The sequence below is a fragment of the Polyodon spathula genome, chromosome 41 (assembly GCF_017654505.1).
Source record: "Polyodon spathula isolate WHYD16114869_AA chromosome 41, ASM1765450v1, whole genome shotgun sequence".
In the NCBI taxonomy this organism is placed as follows: domain Eukaryota; kingdom Metazoa; phylum Chordata; class Actinopteri; order Acipenseriformes; family Polyodontidae; genus Polyodon; species Polyodon spathula.
In genome coordinates, this window is record NC_054574.1 from 2006055 (window position 1) to 2022635 (window position 16581).

The 16581-nt window shown below is 40.9% G+C and overlaps 2 protein-coding genes across 3 annotated transcripts in view; both read right to left on the reverse strand.

Annotated features, from left to right (window-relative positions):
* Positions 1–4692, reverse strand: part of rasa4 (RAS p21 protein activator 4) — a 48584-nt gene extending 43892 nt beyond the window's left edge. For both annotated transcript variants that reach the window (XM_041236624.1, XM_041236623.1), the window contains exon 1: positions 4376–4692. In XM_041236624.1, coding sequence (XP_041092558.1) covers positions 4376–4440 — 65 coding nt within the window. In that variant the 5' untranslated portion in view covers positions 4441–4692. The remainder of the gene's footprint in view (positions 1–4375) is intronic.
* Positions 4693–9297: 4605 nt separating this feature from the next.
* upk3b (uroplakin 3b) lies at positions 9298–15471 on the reverse strand. The gene is made up of 6 exons (XM_041236644.1): positions 15285–15471; positions 13633–13797; positions 12652–12883; positions 11989–12074; positions 11331–11460; positions 9298–10624 (listed from the first exon to the last, which is right to left on the reverse strand). The coding sequence occupies exons 1-6, from the start codon at positions 15343–15345 to the stop codon at positions 10492–10494; spliced, it is 807 nt and encodes a 268-aa protein (XP_041092578.1). The 5' UTR covers positions 15346–15471; the 3' UTR covers positions 9298–10491.
* Between the last annotated feature and the right edge of the window lie 1110 nt (positions 15472–16581).

Consider the following 16581-nt stretch of genomic DNA (forward strand, 5'->3'; position numbering starts at 1 on the left):
TGACACTGTAGCTCTGGGTTGGCTGCATGGCGGGCCTGCAGAGTGAAAAGAAGCGGTCGGCTGACGGCACACGCTTCACACGACAGCGTGTGTTCATCTTCGCCGCTCCCGAGTCAGCACGGGGGTGGTAGCGGTGAGCTGAGCCTAAAAATACAACTGGACATTTCAAATTGGGAGAAAAAAACGGGGTCAAATCAATTGGTGATTACTAAATTTATAAAAACTTTTAAAAAAGAGTCAACTTGACAAAGTTTTGAGATCAATCGGCTGATAGGAACCCGGTGAGCTTAGATGGTCGAATGGACTCCTCTCATTCGTAAATTTGTATGTTATTATTCTCCATGCTTTTACTCCAACTTGCCACTGGCGTCTTTTTCCCCCCAAAGGAAAGAGCACAATTTACAATTCTTAAACAAAACAGAAACACTTTCATTTTAAAACATGACACTACTTTTACATTTCTCAGGATATCTGTTACACGTGTCCGTCCTGGTCATTTCACTTGAGGAATACTGGCTCAAAGCCAATGGTCAGCTAGTTGGCAAACGGCAGTGTCACGAAGACGGCTGTAGTGGATGACGTCAGACCAGAAACAGGAACCAGGAAATAAACAACAGAGAGGTGGACTTGGGTGGGAGCTGAGCGATTGGTGTCGCTCAGCATTTAATAACGAACAGACAGAAAATAAAAGGTTGTAAAGACAAACAAAACACAGGACACGGCACTTTCGCCAAAATAAATAGACAAACAAAACGGACTACATAAACACGATGAGCTGATATTTTAACTATTACTTTGAGTATTACCTCTGACTCCAATCCCGTTCTCCACTCACTGAACACACAACCCTGAGTGAGTGAAAACATGTTGCTTTTATCCAGCTGTACCGAGACTCGATTGCTAATCAATCATTCAATTAGAGTCGTGGTACAACTGCACGTGAATTAATAAAGTGCAATTCCCCGTGCTCGCATATTATTACATTTTACCTGCATGTGAAGTGCTGTGCAATCCTCGTGCCTAAATACAAATATACATTTTAAACAACTCGTGTTCCACAGACCCATTTATATCCTGTGTACCAATGATTATACACCATCATTAACACACAACACGCAACATATAACACTGAAATACACACAGGGTCAGGCAACATTGTCACAGGCAGCAAGAAAGCCATTGAAGGGGAAGGACCAACTGCAAGTGAAGGGATCAAGTAAGTGCAGCACACAGAGCTTTACTGTAACACATGCGTTTCTTTCAAAACTGGACATTTGAGACCTGTGTAGCAAATGCGCAGCAGCATGTAAGATTTATGGAATCGTTGTGTAGATACATGCACTTTAACAAAGCCATGGCATTGTTTGAATAGGTACACGTCAAACTCGCCCCTGCTGCTGGCACCACTGTTGATTCCTGTTGGCAGGGCTTAGTCGTGACTCCTGTATGGGAGAGGACTGTCAACAGTGAATTAACTAAATGTTAAACACCGTGACACAATTGTAATGTATATGATAAGAAGTAAACTGCTTTTTTTCTGGAAGAAACTCAAAGCAAAAATAAAACTGCCCTTGGTGGTGTGTCATGAATATCTGTGACTGGGAGAGTGAGTTCACACTGCTTTGAGCTGAAATGCCAGCTGTATCGCAAGAGCGGTTCAAAGAGCCGCCTGCCCCTGAGCTCAAAGGCTGATGGCACGTGTACCCCAGCCCCCTGCCTCAGGGTGTTTGAAGGCCAGTAAAGTGAAGGTCAGGCACAAGGGGGTCACTCAGCTCTCTGTACTCCGAGGGGCGCAGGGGGGTCTCTCTTAGGTCTCTGTGCTTCGAGAGGCGTGGGCGGCTATCACCTCAAATCCTAAAGGTGCATCCTTTTCTGTGCTCTGCCCCTGCTTCTCACCGAAGTCAGGCAGTCACACAACAAACCACAAGACCTGAACATACTCAAACACTCAGAGCTTTAACCAAGGCTTTACAATCCATTTTCATCCCTCATTATTATTATCATCTCCTGCAGGGGATACAATGGGCCGGCATACATTTTACTATGAACCTGGAAATCCGCTCAGCAGATTATGATGAAACCTGGTGTTAACATTATTAAACGTTATTAAACAGAAGTTATTGGGAGGAGCGGGGGTATATACAGAGGTGTCTGTGTCTGTCAGTTTTCCACATGCTGTAAATCAGACATTGTTATAAAGCGTGATTCACCCTCATTTGCTTACGGTCTTCAATACCACATTCACAACTACTCATTGCCATTTCTTACTTATACTGTAGATATACATCACCCTGCTTGATCTCATTTTGAATCTGCAGTTCCTGGTGAGGGATGACATGGTAGCAGAAGCATCTACAGTATATCACTGCCCCCTCCTCTGCCCAGCCCTGCCCCCCAAGCCCCAGTCCCAGCCCTTTAAAGCACATAGGACTTGGGACCCTCATGCCTGACACAAAGGGAGATAATCTACACTGTATGGTTGACAGGAAACATGGGCTTCACCCAATTCAAAGTGAAAATAAGTGTCTGGAATTTGCAGAAAAACGAGACGGGCAAGAAACTTGTACAAAACAGAAGTAAGACTTAACTGGCTGTAGTGCAAGTTGGCACATACAGTACATAAAAAACACACACCTAGCCTACAGCATCACACAGCCTAGAGTAACAAGCAGAACATCCTCTTGCCCACAGGAGCTGCAGAATGAAGTGTGCTGTAGTGAGCTACTGCATTAGCATGCTGTTCACAAAGTAGTTCAGAATGTGGATTTCACTGAGGCATCTCAGGGAGCTGTTCCAGCACTGGATGATAACCTTTCTAATGTGATCAGTAATGGAACAGCTGGTAATATTGTAACTAATATGCTTGCCAGCTAACGGATTAGTAAATCATTTACTGTACAGTCAATATTGACTAGTCTGCTACTAGTGACTTAAAAATGAGGCTTTCCACATCAATGAGCTCGTACTAACTAACTACGCTTTCAGTGTCAAAGGGTGGATAAATCACCTTCTCACTCTAAAATGGTTATTTTGCATGGCATCAAGTTCCAAAACCGTATTATAGTTCATGAGACTTCAACAGTGAAGACGCAGCATGTAACTTTGCGTAACTTTCTACTATATCTAAGGATTTCACGAATGAGTGCTATGTGTAAAAGAAAAAGCGTGATTATTTTAACATGTCTTTTTTTCCAGATTTAACATTAATCTTGTATTTCAGCATTACAAGAGCCAATCAAATCGCGTGAAAGCACACAGCGGGCGGAGCTCATTTGCATACAAACTCCAGATTTAGCTGGCCAGTTAAATATTTAGCTACATGTTAAATCTTGTAACAAGCATTATATATCTATTATTATATATCTTTTGTAATACTGTACTATGCCAATAAACGGTGTTCCTATTTCTCTGTGCGCGACTGGCTAAATGCACATGAAAAATCAGATCTGTGTTCATTCACATGCTCGCTGAGCTACTACAAATCTCATTCACTGACCTACATAGCTACACGTAAACCAAGCAAAATCGCATCCTTAACTATAACTAAAGCAATTGTTTAATAACAAAGCTGTTGAAAGTAGCCGGGACAAACTTCTTTGACCAAATAGATTAAGAAGCAGTATATGAGAGGTTTAGATATCTCTTCATTCAGAATGTTTCTTTTAATGTGACACCAGCTATTCAATATTTCTCAACTGTGCGCTCCATCCTTGGGAAAAGCCAGGTTTAATCCAGCCCGAAGGCGGTTGTGTTTTAATCATGTGGAAGGAATTTATCGCATAAATCCCGCTCATTCATCATAATCGCAATCCCACAGAACGCTCCCGTGAGAGGGGCGCTCTAGGCTCCGCTTTGCAGCAATGATTTACACGGTCTCTAGACACCTTTCTTTGCAAATAAGAGGGCGAAGGAGACTGCGAGGGTTTGTATTTACTGTATTTACAATTCCCCTCAGCTACCTGTAGTAAAACGAATCACCATTTGCTTGTCCTAAAACATGCTTTTATAGATAGGATCCTCCAGTAGGATATCCTGTATTTCTCAGGATCTTACTAGGCGCGGTGATACGATAGCAATGTGCCTTGCAATAGACTGCCTCAAGTGTGTCTCTTTCTAAAGCTGGCTGCTTCACTAGCACAAATTCAAAAATGCACAACCGTGCAGCTTTTTTATTTAACTCGGTAAAGAGCAATTTAGAAACGCCAACTCGCTGAGATCCGAATGCATTTTATATTATTATAATTACTTAGCATTGGACTACGCATATTTTACAGAAAGGGGGACCTTTAGAACAGGTGCGGATGATAGAAAGGTGCACACGTATTGCACACGTTTAAATGGGTTTAAAATACGTATTTTTTTTTATTGCACTTACATATCCTTCACAGGTAAATTCTTCCCTTCAACGATCCGGATCAGTAAAGTGGTGCGCTTTGTCATTTTCGCAAACCCGCTGGGCTCCAGCGTTGATTAGCACTTGCTCTGGTTCTCTTGGGCTGTTTGAATGGTTCAGATTGATGAACTCTGTTTCAGATCTGCGGTTCCTTGCATTCCATCACACACATACCCCTTGTTTCGTACAGGTACAGGTACAGGTAAAGTTACCGCACAGAGCTGCAGTCTGTAGGGCTAAGAAGCCCGGCTCAGCCGCTTGCTGCTGCTCTAGACTGCTCTCTTGCGCGCACAAGCAAGATGCTGATGCCAGAGGGGATGGTAAACGCTAACCAATAACAGGGTTTTCCTCAGGGCGGAGCCGAACCCTCCGGGGTAAATACACAGTACTTTATTTATCGTCTGGATTGTCAACGTTCATCACGATTCACAGGCGTGAAATATCCGGAGATTTTCAACAGATATGAGAGATGTATTAAATATTACAGTACACAAAACATCTTATGATTGTAGGAGTAGATTCATGTAGTTATAAATTCTGATTATTGTTTCAATACCCTTACGTTCTTATGGTGTTTGCAATGCAGTGATTTTAGGTTGTATAATTATAAAAAATAATATAACCCAAAACCATTTCGAATGATTGCAAACAGGAAATAGGACTTTTGAAACTCGTTAAATACAATCAGATATTTATTCAATTGTGCTTTAGTATTTAATGATTGCCAAACTTTATTTAAGCGATGTTGGGCGGAGTGCAGCTGATATCAAACCTGCTCAATGGGAGTTACCACTGCACCCTGCCTCTGGGTTTTGTCCTGCCCATGATGAGCCAGTGGTTGGAGTGGGAATCTGGAGCTGGGGGGGGGGGGGGGGGGGGGGGGGGGGGGGGGGGGGGGTCAGTGCCTAGCCCACTTGGTCATCCCTCTTAGAAAAACTAAAAATAAATACATTAGACAAAAAAAAAAGATTGCGAAAAAAATAGCAAGAAGATCTAACCCTGGCAGTGAGACATGCTGCGACCTGTCAGGAATGTTTCAGATGTTCACAGAAATGTACACAGAGGAGCTGGTGGAGATGTCTTCAGGTTGTTTGCTCTTCACTCTTGGGAGTGGGCTCCACTGCTCCAGAGAGAGCCCATTTGGGAAGACGTGGTGGTGGCATGTTACCTGCGCCCTGTTCTGTTTAAATAACAGGTGATATCCCACACAATGACAATTTAACCGGACAGGTTTTGCATAGAATCTTTTGCTCCCTGTTGTAGTTCCTCCACACACTTTCAGTTTTCCTCACTTTAGCCACTGCACTTACCTGTAAATATAATTGCATTTTACATTCAATCTGTCTCTTAATGAATACCTGAATAAATGAAGCGAAACTTGAAAAGAAAATGGAAACCCTGTCCTTTAAAGAAACAGCATTGGCCCTTCCCAGAGCTGAAAGTGCCCTTTAGGTCTGATTAATGTTGTATCACAATGGGATTTGTGGCTTAGCAGACTCTATGAGCTGTTTCCTGAAAGTGGTGCTAGCTAACAAAACAATTCCTTATAACTCTGTCACACGCTACCGTTTACCATTAAGCGGTTGCAATTACACAGAGTCTGTCAATAGAGAGCCTTCTCTCTCTCCCTAGTGGGGCTTATTGATTTCAGCACATTTTATGCAATTAAATTAAAATAGTACTACAGAGTCTGGGTGGCAGGTTGTGTTAAAGTGATTTCATTTCAGTGCAGCTTAGGTAGGCTTTCTATACAAAATAATATTCTGAAACTGCATTATTATTATTATTATTATTATATTATTATTATATTATTATTATTATTATTATAATAATAATAATAATAATAATAATAATAATAGCAGTATGTTTTTTATAGATGTAAGCTGAGATGAAGCTGAGCAGTTTTTCCAGTAGTAATATATACACATACGGGCTTATATTAAATGATATTATCACTGTATTATAAACTCAAGCATCCTGGAGCTGTGGCAATGTACTCATATTGATTTACTGGAAAAACAACTTCAGGTGCCAATCATTTCAGCTGATTTTGCAATGCAATCACCTAATGATTACAGTGCACAGCTAATTGCACAGTGTACTATAAACTATGCAATACAATTTGCTTTTGCTGCTTTACCCTTTTCTAGTATTGAAAAGTAAGCGGGTGGAATGGAAGCAATTCTAAGCATCCTCCCCGGCTTCACAGCTATTGTGAAGAAAGCCCTTCCACTCAGCCCAGGCCTAACTGGAGAGCTCCAATAACTCTGCTTTGCTTGACTTTCAGATGCCAAAGCAAACCCTTGAAGCTGCAGCAGGTCTTAGGACCGCAGCAGAGTGTGTTGGAAGGAGATGAGAAGACAATTGTGACGAAGCCTGAAAGGCAATCAGGCAACAGACCAGCGTCGCTTGCAACTGAGTAAGCGGAGGTGAGTGACAGTCAGGTGTTTCTTTATTAGAATTCACATTGTCTTCTCCATGTAAGCGCAGGCTTTCAATGCTCCTCTTTGATGCGCTGGGACTTCACTTAGCTGCCATGTGACCTAGGTGTAATTCTGCACATGCTGTGCACATGTCTATGGGATGTTCATGAAGTTACAATGTCTGTGTGCGAAACTCTGAATGCAACCCTGGCATGGCTTTTGACGTGACATTTCCAGATTTAGTTTCTATAATCTCAAGGTCCTGTTCTCCCATTGATTCAACCACATGACAGCTCTCACGGAAAGTTGGGATGTGACGTTCTTCCATGTATTTAAGGATTATTTGTCAACTGTAACTGCCAGTGACTGACTAAAGAGACAGTGTGTGTGTATTACCATACCACACCAACATTTGCAGTGTGTTTCTGTAGTAATCAGTTCATGTTTCTTTATTTTATTGTGTGGGTAACACTTTACATGGAGTGTCTCTAATTACTGTGTGGTTACATAGTAGTTACTTAGTAAATGCATGTGTACTTACATGTAATTACAATGTTATTATGCATAGTTACAATGTAATTAATGTGTACATTGTTTTGCACAAGGTAACCTTTATCCTATCCCTATCCCTCTCTAACCCTAACCCTATCCCTAACCCGTGTACCCAGTTCACTCCCAACCTCCGCCCTGATACACTTGGGTAGAAGCAGCTGAAACCACAGGGAAGCCTGCCCCCTTGTGGAAGCGCCCTGTCTCTACATTCATCACCCTTATTTATAGGCCTAGATAACCATTCCTCCAGTTGTAATGAAACTTATTCAGGGCACAGATTATTGCGAGACTTGAATCCACAGCTTGCTGTTTCTGGAGAGCCCTTCCCTTTCCAGTGCAGAGAGATGCAATTTTAGTTTATGACCATTTGAATTCCACACCTCAAAAGAAAAGGATGCTTCCTCAGTAATTGTAGTGAACCAGTCAGTCCCAACAAGTATGTTTATGAATTCCAGACACCTGACAATACTTTTCATAAGTACTCAGTGCAGATCTGATTTGAAAGGCATATGATTGGAAAGGCTGTCTGCACTTGCAGAGTTTTACCAGAAGAGGGAGATAAAGCCAAGCATTGACAGAGCATATTCAAACCTGTAGAAAAAACACAGGCAAGAAAGATCCCTATAGAAATCAAAGATCATCGAGAACTTCAAACCATGAATTGTGCAGGAAAACGATAAGACAAGCATGATACACCGTTAAAGACAATAGACAAGACATTTCTCTTATTCCATTTATGAGCAATTCACTACTTGCAAAATATACAAACTATGCTGCAGTATATTGACATTATTTCTTAGCTCCATCGATTTCACCATCTTTTGCAATATACAGCAAAATCCCTGACCGTCTAAAAGCATCATCCCTGTAAAGATGTGGTGTAAAAGTGGCTCAGTTACACAAGACCCAGTTGGGGGACGGGGGGGGGGGGGGGGGGGGGACGGGGTGTTTCTCCAGTTACAGATTCTACTCTCTTGTACCCTATTTTTGAATCATGTGTTTCTTCAGGCTTTTATTTCCACACACATGCAGGGCAGCAGAGGGGGAAAGTGTGTTCTGTTTAACAAATTAAGCACTTCCTGGAGCTTTGTATTTTCAACATGCTGTCATATAACACACACACATCTTTTTACCCTGTGATAAAACAGCACAGTACAGTTGGCGTCGCCGAGCAGAACCAATCATTCGCTGGAGGTCAAACCCCAAGCACAAGCAGCACTAACCCTTCTGTTAAGAACCAGGGACCAGTTGCACACTTTTCAGTATGTTTGCTCAGGGTGTGTGGCAGAGCAGAGCTCTGCCCTGTATAGATTGGCAGGGATGGGGTTAAATTCCCCTACCTGCCTGGGTTTATTGTGTTCAGGTGGCTGGGGTTGATTGGAGTAATTAACGATCAATCAGCACTCAGCCACCTGACATAAAAGGAGGCCTCAGCTTCCCATTAGGGAGAGAAGGGAGCTGAAGAAGCTAGCAGATGGTTGTGCTTGCTGTTTTTGGTTTTGTGGTTTTTTGAATTTTCTAACCCAGTGAAGGCATCGCCCAGCCTGGAAACCTTTATTTTTGTAGTTTTGCTTTTGTGTTTTGTTATTTGTGTTTAAATATCTTTGTTTCCGCCCTTGTGCTCTTTTATTTTGTGTTTATTTATAATTAAAGTATTATTTTTTTGAATTGCAGTCTGTCACTGGGCCTCTATCCACTCGCCAGCCTTTCACAGGGTGTTACAGAATTCAATGCACTGAAAATCTTTTTTTTGTCCGTCTAAAATGTTATACTTAAATTGAATCAATGTGCCCTGCAGTTAGCATATAATTAATACAAGTTTATAAAAGTTTGCAACCACAGATTCATAAGAAATGCCAAAGGAATATCTAAAGAACAAAAGCTATTCCCATTATGACCCTAAATGAGCTAAAATAATTGACAAAAAAGTATCATTTAAATACATTTATTTAATTAAGAAATAATAATAATAATACTTTTACTAAAAGGTACAGTAGCAAACACTTTGTGTCCATTAGGTGGACTCCCTAAGATAAACAGTGCAGTAATCTTGATATATACACTCAAACCCACACATATATATACACACCAAGCAATCATTCTATTTAAATGAGCAGTGAACTACACTGCAATTGATTTTCTTTATTATTACGAATATCAGCAACACATGTTTGGGCTAAATGTATCAGAAGCTCTTGTGAGAACCTTACACCAGCCATATATAGAGAGCGGAGCTCCAGAAGGGGTTTTCCTCACTGTAGCAACAAAGTATTTTGGAATGAGCCTTTTAATTCAGTGCAGTCGAAGGTTCCACACATCAGAGTGTGCAACGTTTCACTATGAAGAGAATGGAAATGTGCCCTTTCAACTTTTTATTGGACCCTAAATGCCGGGGCAGTGCAGCATCTGAAAAAGGTCCCTAAACTTTATTTAAGGTATATTGGCATTGCTATAGCATGTTATGAGGTAATAATGGAACCCCTGAGTCAATAAACCCCAAAGGTTTCAGAGTAGGGGTCATTAAATAGTGTCATCTCTCTGTGCTTTAACTGTCGTTCTCTTATTAGTAATAAGAGAATGGCTGACAAGCGCACAGATCAATGAGAGCGCACTGACTGGGTGTTGTATAATATAGGGTAGCAGAGTACTCCCTTGCTATTTTCTAATTGCCCTAGACTAGCTGTGGCTACACAGACACCCTGAGCGTGAAGGAGCACCCCTTTAGCAATCGCAAGCGGAACACGTACCTGGCATTCTGGGAAGAACCCTCTGATTGTCGCTCTCAATATAGTAGTTCTAAAAAGATATTAGACTTTTTTTTTTTTTACATGGACAAACAGAAGTATGGATTAAACAAGATTATAAACAAAATACAGCACACAGAACAGATTAAAAGTATCCAGAAATAATAATAGTAAAATATAATTAAACCATTCTAAAAACTTCTCATCTGGTTTAACAGTGGAGCCACCTATAGAAAGGGGTGGGGGCGGGGGGGTCTGTGTCTGAGTTAATTACACTCCCCTGTCGGTATACGGAGGGGGAAGGTGGGGGTGGTGGAATGGTGATGGCAGATCAGTAGGGTACACGTCATCTCTCCATGGCTGGCTGGGAGGGGGTGGCTCAGATGTTTGGGTTGGTCACCGCGGTGGAGGTTGTCGGGCTGTGCACGTTGTGGGTGTTGTACCTCTTCACCCTCAGGGAGCCCAGGGAGGTGGGGGCAGTAATCTCCTGTTTACCCCGATTGACGCCACAGCTGCAGGGGAAGGACACGGGCACAGAGATGAGAATCACATACTACTGCAGTCAGGAAACTCCTAGGACAGATTCTTTATTAAACAGAATAACGGGCTGGTTCTCGCTTGCCTTTTTATCAATGAATAAAAACAAAGCAAGCTAACAGATTTGAAGGCTGTGTGGTCCAGTGGTTAAAGAAAAGGGCTTGTAACCAGCATGTCCCCAGTTCAAATCCCAGCTCAGCCACTGACTCACAATGTGACCCTGAGCAAGTCCCTTAACCTCCTTGTGCTCTGTCTTTCAGGTGAGATGACTCTGCAGCTGATAGTTCACCCTAGTCTCTGTAAGTCACTTGGATAAAGAAGTCTGCTATTTAAACAAATAATAACAACTACCCTCAATTGAATTAGTTCACAGCACTGATAATGCTAGATATTAGCACATAGGTACATAACCCCTCTGCCCTACAGGTTATATGCCTGTGTATACAGGCATATTGATTTTTCTCTGTGTCCTGCAATTGCCTTTAATTTATTTTTCTACACATACTACTACTTTGTTTATGATGTAGAATATGTGATTATATATATATATATATATATATATATATATATATATATATATATATATATATATATATATATTTCATTTTGTCATGCCAATATTTTTTTCATTGAATTTGAATTTGAATTTGAGAGAGGGAGAGATAGAGACAATCAGCTCACTAGGGCAAGATGACTGCAGTGATCAAGCCAAACAACAGCATGGCAGTCAAGCAGGTCAGAATCACAGTGATGACAATCATCGCTCCGGAGCGCTTCCCAAAACCCTCATCAATACTCTGCTGGGTCTTGACTGCAGAGAGAGAGAGAGAGAGAGAGAGAGAGAGACACCATACACACGCGGTCAGTAACTGAATGCAATATCTAACTGCTGTTTAAGGAATCTATTGTTACAAATACCATCTGAGTTACCCGGCCCCTACACCTCTTTCTGGTTCCTAATCGCTGAGTGATCTTAAAACGTTGTCTTAAAGGATCCCAGTGATTCAGCATCAACAGCACAGCTAGGTAACCCGTTCCATCCCCTCACCATTCTCTGAGTACAGCAGTGTCTCCTGTCTTCTGTCCCTAGCCTGTCTCCACTTCATTTGAGTCCGTGTCCTCAGGTCCTGGTTACTGCACTGTGTTTGCAGTCGATCTGAACAGGGCTCGAATATTCTCTATCTAGCTGCCCTCTTATTTTCATGCTGTTGTTGCTCGGGTGCGTGCCTCTGGGTTTGTGCTTCGTGAGAAACACTGAGTTTCGTTCTTTTGCTACTTCTGTGGTTACAGGTTTGAGAGGGGGTGAAGCAGAGCCCCAGTGCTTCCTGTTGGCACCTACCCTGTGTGAGGAGGATGGGTTGTGACCACTGTGACTCCACTTCCACTTTTTTGCTTATGATAGGATCAATGAGAACATATTTCACTCTGAAACAGACAGGAAAACACAATTCTATTAATAAAAGTGAAACATTTTATTTATGCACTTCCATTAGGTAGCTATTTATTTTTTTGTTTGGTTTTTAAACATGCTATGTGGTGCTGCACTAGATTAGATATTTCCTCAGTCATTTCACCTCAGTAGTGTCTGCTTCTCAAAACCTCTTACTGGCTGAAAGCATGTTAGTCACTAGTGGAAGCAGATGGTTGGTTACTGACAGGAAAGAAGTTAATCCTGAAGTTAAAAACGCAAGCCATATAAAAAGGGTATTCTACGGCTATGGCCAAACTACAAAGCGGTATGTAATTCAATATATTAATGCAAAATGATTCAGCAGTTTTCATTCGACTTTCTGATGCAAAATGAGTTCATTCTATAGGGCAATGCAAAAGTTTTGGCGATAGGATTGTGATAAGCGATTAACCAAACTCAGTTTACCATTACAGTTCTTTGTTCTTTAACACAAACATTTCAGTTTTGGGTAACCTTTTTTTTTTTTTTTTTTTTTAATAACAAGAAAGTGTAATCGCATGAGTACAAAAGCGCGTTGCTGTCCAGCTGCACCTGAGATCCGCATTGGGAGGGAGAGGTCCGTTACAGGTGGGAGACAAAGCCGTGCACGTGGTGTCAGACCCCACTCTGAACACCTGGACTGTAGTCGGCTCGTCACATACAAAGGATTGCTGAGTCCCCACTTTGGTCAGAAAGAAGGTCCCTGGATTTGTAAAAGCATTCTGATAGGAGTTCACGTTGGTATTCAGTATATTTCCTTTAATGGCATCAAATAGGGTTTGTGCTGTGTTCAGAAAATAAAAACAAATCAGACCTTTTGGCAATCACAGAGCGGTAGAAGCAAACGACAACACTGTGAAAGACTGGGGCAAAGCACTGTTACAGGAATACTGATTGGGCCAGCGTTTCTTAATATAGCTATGCGTCATTTTTGTGACGACAAGTGAAATGTTTCCCTTCCAAAAAGAGTATTAAATGATGTTCAAGGGGTGGGTTAATTAGTGATTAGATTATCAGATATGTTAACGAAAGTTTACAAACGAGAGCAGACCATTTGGGCCATCTTGCTCGTTTGGTTGTTTGTAGCTTACTGATCCCAGAATCTCATCAAGCAGCTTCTTGAAGGATCCCAGGGTGTCAGCTTCAACAACATTACTGGGGAGTTGGTTCCAGACCCTCTCAATTCACTGAGTAAAAAAGTGCCTCCTATTTTCTGCTTAATATCTTCCACTTGTTATTGAGCTCAATTGCGCAGTTTTGAAAGAAACACATTGTACACAAACACATATTTTCATTGTACAACCATGATGCTATGCTATATTGTACCCATGTTTGATATAACATGTGCATCTTTCAAAACTGCACTTTGACGCCATCATAGTGAATGGAAGTGATGGACAAGGAAGATTTATGAAACGTTTGCTTCAATCACTTTAAGTACTTTAAACTAGAAATTCTGCTTTTAAACCACAGTGAAAAAGTAGAGTTGATCGTCTTTAAGAATTCAACATTAGCTACATCCCCTGGGCTCACCGGTTGCATTCCTGGCCACCACCAGCCAGATTTCACACTGAGCAGCTGTGCAGCCTGTCAGAGTCTGATTGAAGTAACAGAGCGGCATCTTCAGCGAGAATGTTGATGCGGTGACCCTCCCTGGTAAATTGTAGGGTGTGATTCCGGGAACATATGGAACTTGGACTGAAAAAGAAAAAAAATACGTTGTATTGAAACTGAAATCGCATACTGATTCGTACTTTAACCCCTGAATCCTACGATCTCCAGCAGTACACCAGAAACTAGACAATGCCTTTATGAAATCAGGAGTGTGTTATTTGTGTAAAGCACTTTGGGATGAAAGGCACTATGGAAATGTGAATTGTATTGTAAATAGAATCTGATTGTTCAACACTGTTCCTTCTTTCTCTGGAACCTTTGTTCAGGTTCTATAAAGAAACAGCATTCTGTACCGGACAGCAGTGGGATTTATATATATATATATATATATATATATATATATATATATATATATATATATATATATATATATATATATATATATATAAAGAAGTTGAAAAGAGATGTCATTTTATAAGAATAATATTGTTCTATATAGAACCTAAGTGCAATAAAGGTTCCAGAGAAAGACCGAATGAAACACTTGCTTGTGAGAGTGTACAGCAGATGTAAAACTCTGCCTATGACGCAATGAAAATTAACATAAACTATTCTGCAATGCTAAACCATTCAACAGGTGGCTTCTGAGTTGGCGGTTTCAATGGACAGAAAAGCTGAACCACCCCCCAGTACCCTTGGGCAATTTCAACACCTTGCGGACTACAGTAAAAAAAAAAAAAAAATAGAAGGAAAATTCATAACTTCTTTCTATATCGCTAAAACAGTACTCCCCATTTAGCAAGAAACAAGCAGTATGTGAATATTTATCATATGCGATACGTTGGCTCTTGTACATTTTTTTACTTGTGCAACTTTGCGGCGACTTCTCATCTCGTCTTGTTCTTTGTGAATTGTTTTTTTTTTCTTTTTAGAGAAATTGATTGTCTGTTTCCAGTTTAAGTTTGCAAAGAAAAGATGTTTAATTAATGGTAAATGTGCCTCTGCTTGACAATAGGAAAACACCCATCAGATCGCACCAAAATATGACAGCGTACTACTGTCACGTGACAGTGTACCACTTTCTGACATTACACGGGTCAAGTTTTGGTATGCGTACTACATTGTGACGATGTACCACTTTCTAACACCACACTGGTATCTCTGAATGCAATTGAAATGTCTAGTGATTAGTTCAACACTCAGGAGTATTAACGAAATTGGAGCATGTACATGTTAAAACTTGAAACCCCAAATCATAAGGTAAAAGACAATATTACACATGAAAGAATTCCCAACCCAATAAAACACAATTCAATATTTATTGAAAAGGTCACAAGATCCCATTTACATCAGGTACAATCCAAGGCTTGCTTTAGGTACTGGTACTAAGATGAGGTGTCTGTGTGCTTATGAAAAGTGTCTGGCATAAAAATAATAATAATAATAATAATAATAATAATAATAATAATAATAATAATAATAATAATAAGCAACTTTTTAACAAAAAATAAATAAAAATACTGGAACAAACAATCGAAACTTTAAAAACTTTCGGTCAAAACCACACTTACTTTGTCCATTGACGGTACAGAATGAAACGCAGACGAACAGAGCTGAGAGGAGCAGGGCCATAGCTGGTAGTCTCCGGGACGCGATGCCGCTGTTCTAGAGAATATTTCCGCTGAAACGATAATCCCGGTAGCCGGTAAAGCGAACAATGCCAGGTGCTCGGGAGTCTGCCTCGACAGACAGACCACATCTGGTCCCACCCCGTCAAGGCAGGTTTCATTCTGCATTCCACCGCGGGCAGAGTCACCCAACCACACCGACCGGTTTTCTTTCTGCCGTACAGATAATGAAAGAATACGAGAGCATTTACATCTGCAAAAGACAACACAACAGCCCTTGTGAAAATTGCACTGGCCTTTCATTGCGTTGTGAAAGTCTTAAATGTACAGTGCTTGCACTGCTTTAACTGTATGATATAAATGATGTACCGCCCCATGTCTTATTTAAGTCGTTGTGATAGTATTGCACTTAGTATAGCAGGCGTTTACAGTTGTTTGAGTGTTTAAAAGTTTAAACTCTTTATAAATCCTGTATAATTCATCCAGTAGGAACCACTGATAATATTACTACTATAGGATTGACAGCCAGTTCATATTGTGTGCAGTAATATTGTATCCTGGCTGATCTAATTTGGGTTCAGTTTATGGTGCTGGTGTCTAGAGTCCTGAGAAGAATTCCCGGGACACCTTCCTCAAACCCGGGGCGATCCAGGGAAAACAGGGACCGGTGGCATCCAACTTAAAAATATATATTGTAATGTTACTGTCACATCTAGTGCAGTACAATAATGAGATGAATACCGCAATCGCACGCAGCTCCCAAACAAAAAAATCGGTTTTCATGAAACTTTCGCAGGGCTGCAACATCGCCGATTGACACCAGAAACCTGCGACTGCTGTCTGTCAGTTTCCATCATAGATCCAAACTACTAGCTCGCTGTGGATCTCTACGCTTTATTGAACGGATTTCTCAGGTAAAACATTCTGATGACAATATAAACTCGTCTTAAAACACACTTGTTTTCCTTGGCTTTTGGTAATTAACTGTTTTTTTAAAATATAATAATGGATGTTTCTAATGTATGTTTATATTGTATCTTAATGTAGCGGAGGTAACTGTATTGACAATTGTTGATGTATTTTATGCTATGTACAGGGCTTTGAGATGCTTTACAGGAAAGGCACTATGTAAAAGTACAATTGATTGATTGATTGATTGATTGGTGACAGCCAGCCTCCTGTCACAGAGCAGTGGGGTGCATGTTCCTGTCACAGCAGTATAGAAGAAGCACAGAGAGTG

Excerpts from the sequence above, each read along its gene's own strand:
- upk3b (XM_041236644.1), bottom strand. The coding sequence starts at position 15,345 with ATGGCCCTGCTCCTCTCAGCTCTGTTCGTCTGCGTTTCATTCTGTACC. Across the intron at positions 13,798-15,284 it reads CTGTACCGTCAATGGACAAA|TCCAAGTTCCATATGTTCCC; the intron begins GTAAGTGTGGTT and ends TTTCTTTTTCAG. Across the intron at positions 11,461-11,988 it reads ACCCATCCTCCTCACACAGG|TCAAGACCCAGCAGAGTATT; the intron begins GTAGGTGCCAAC and ends CTCTCTCTGCAG.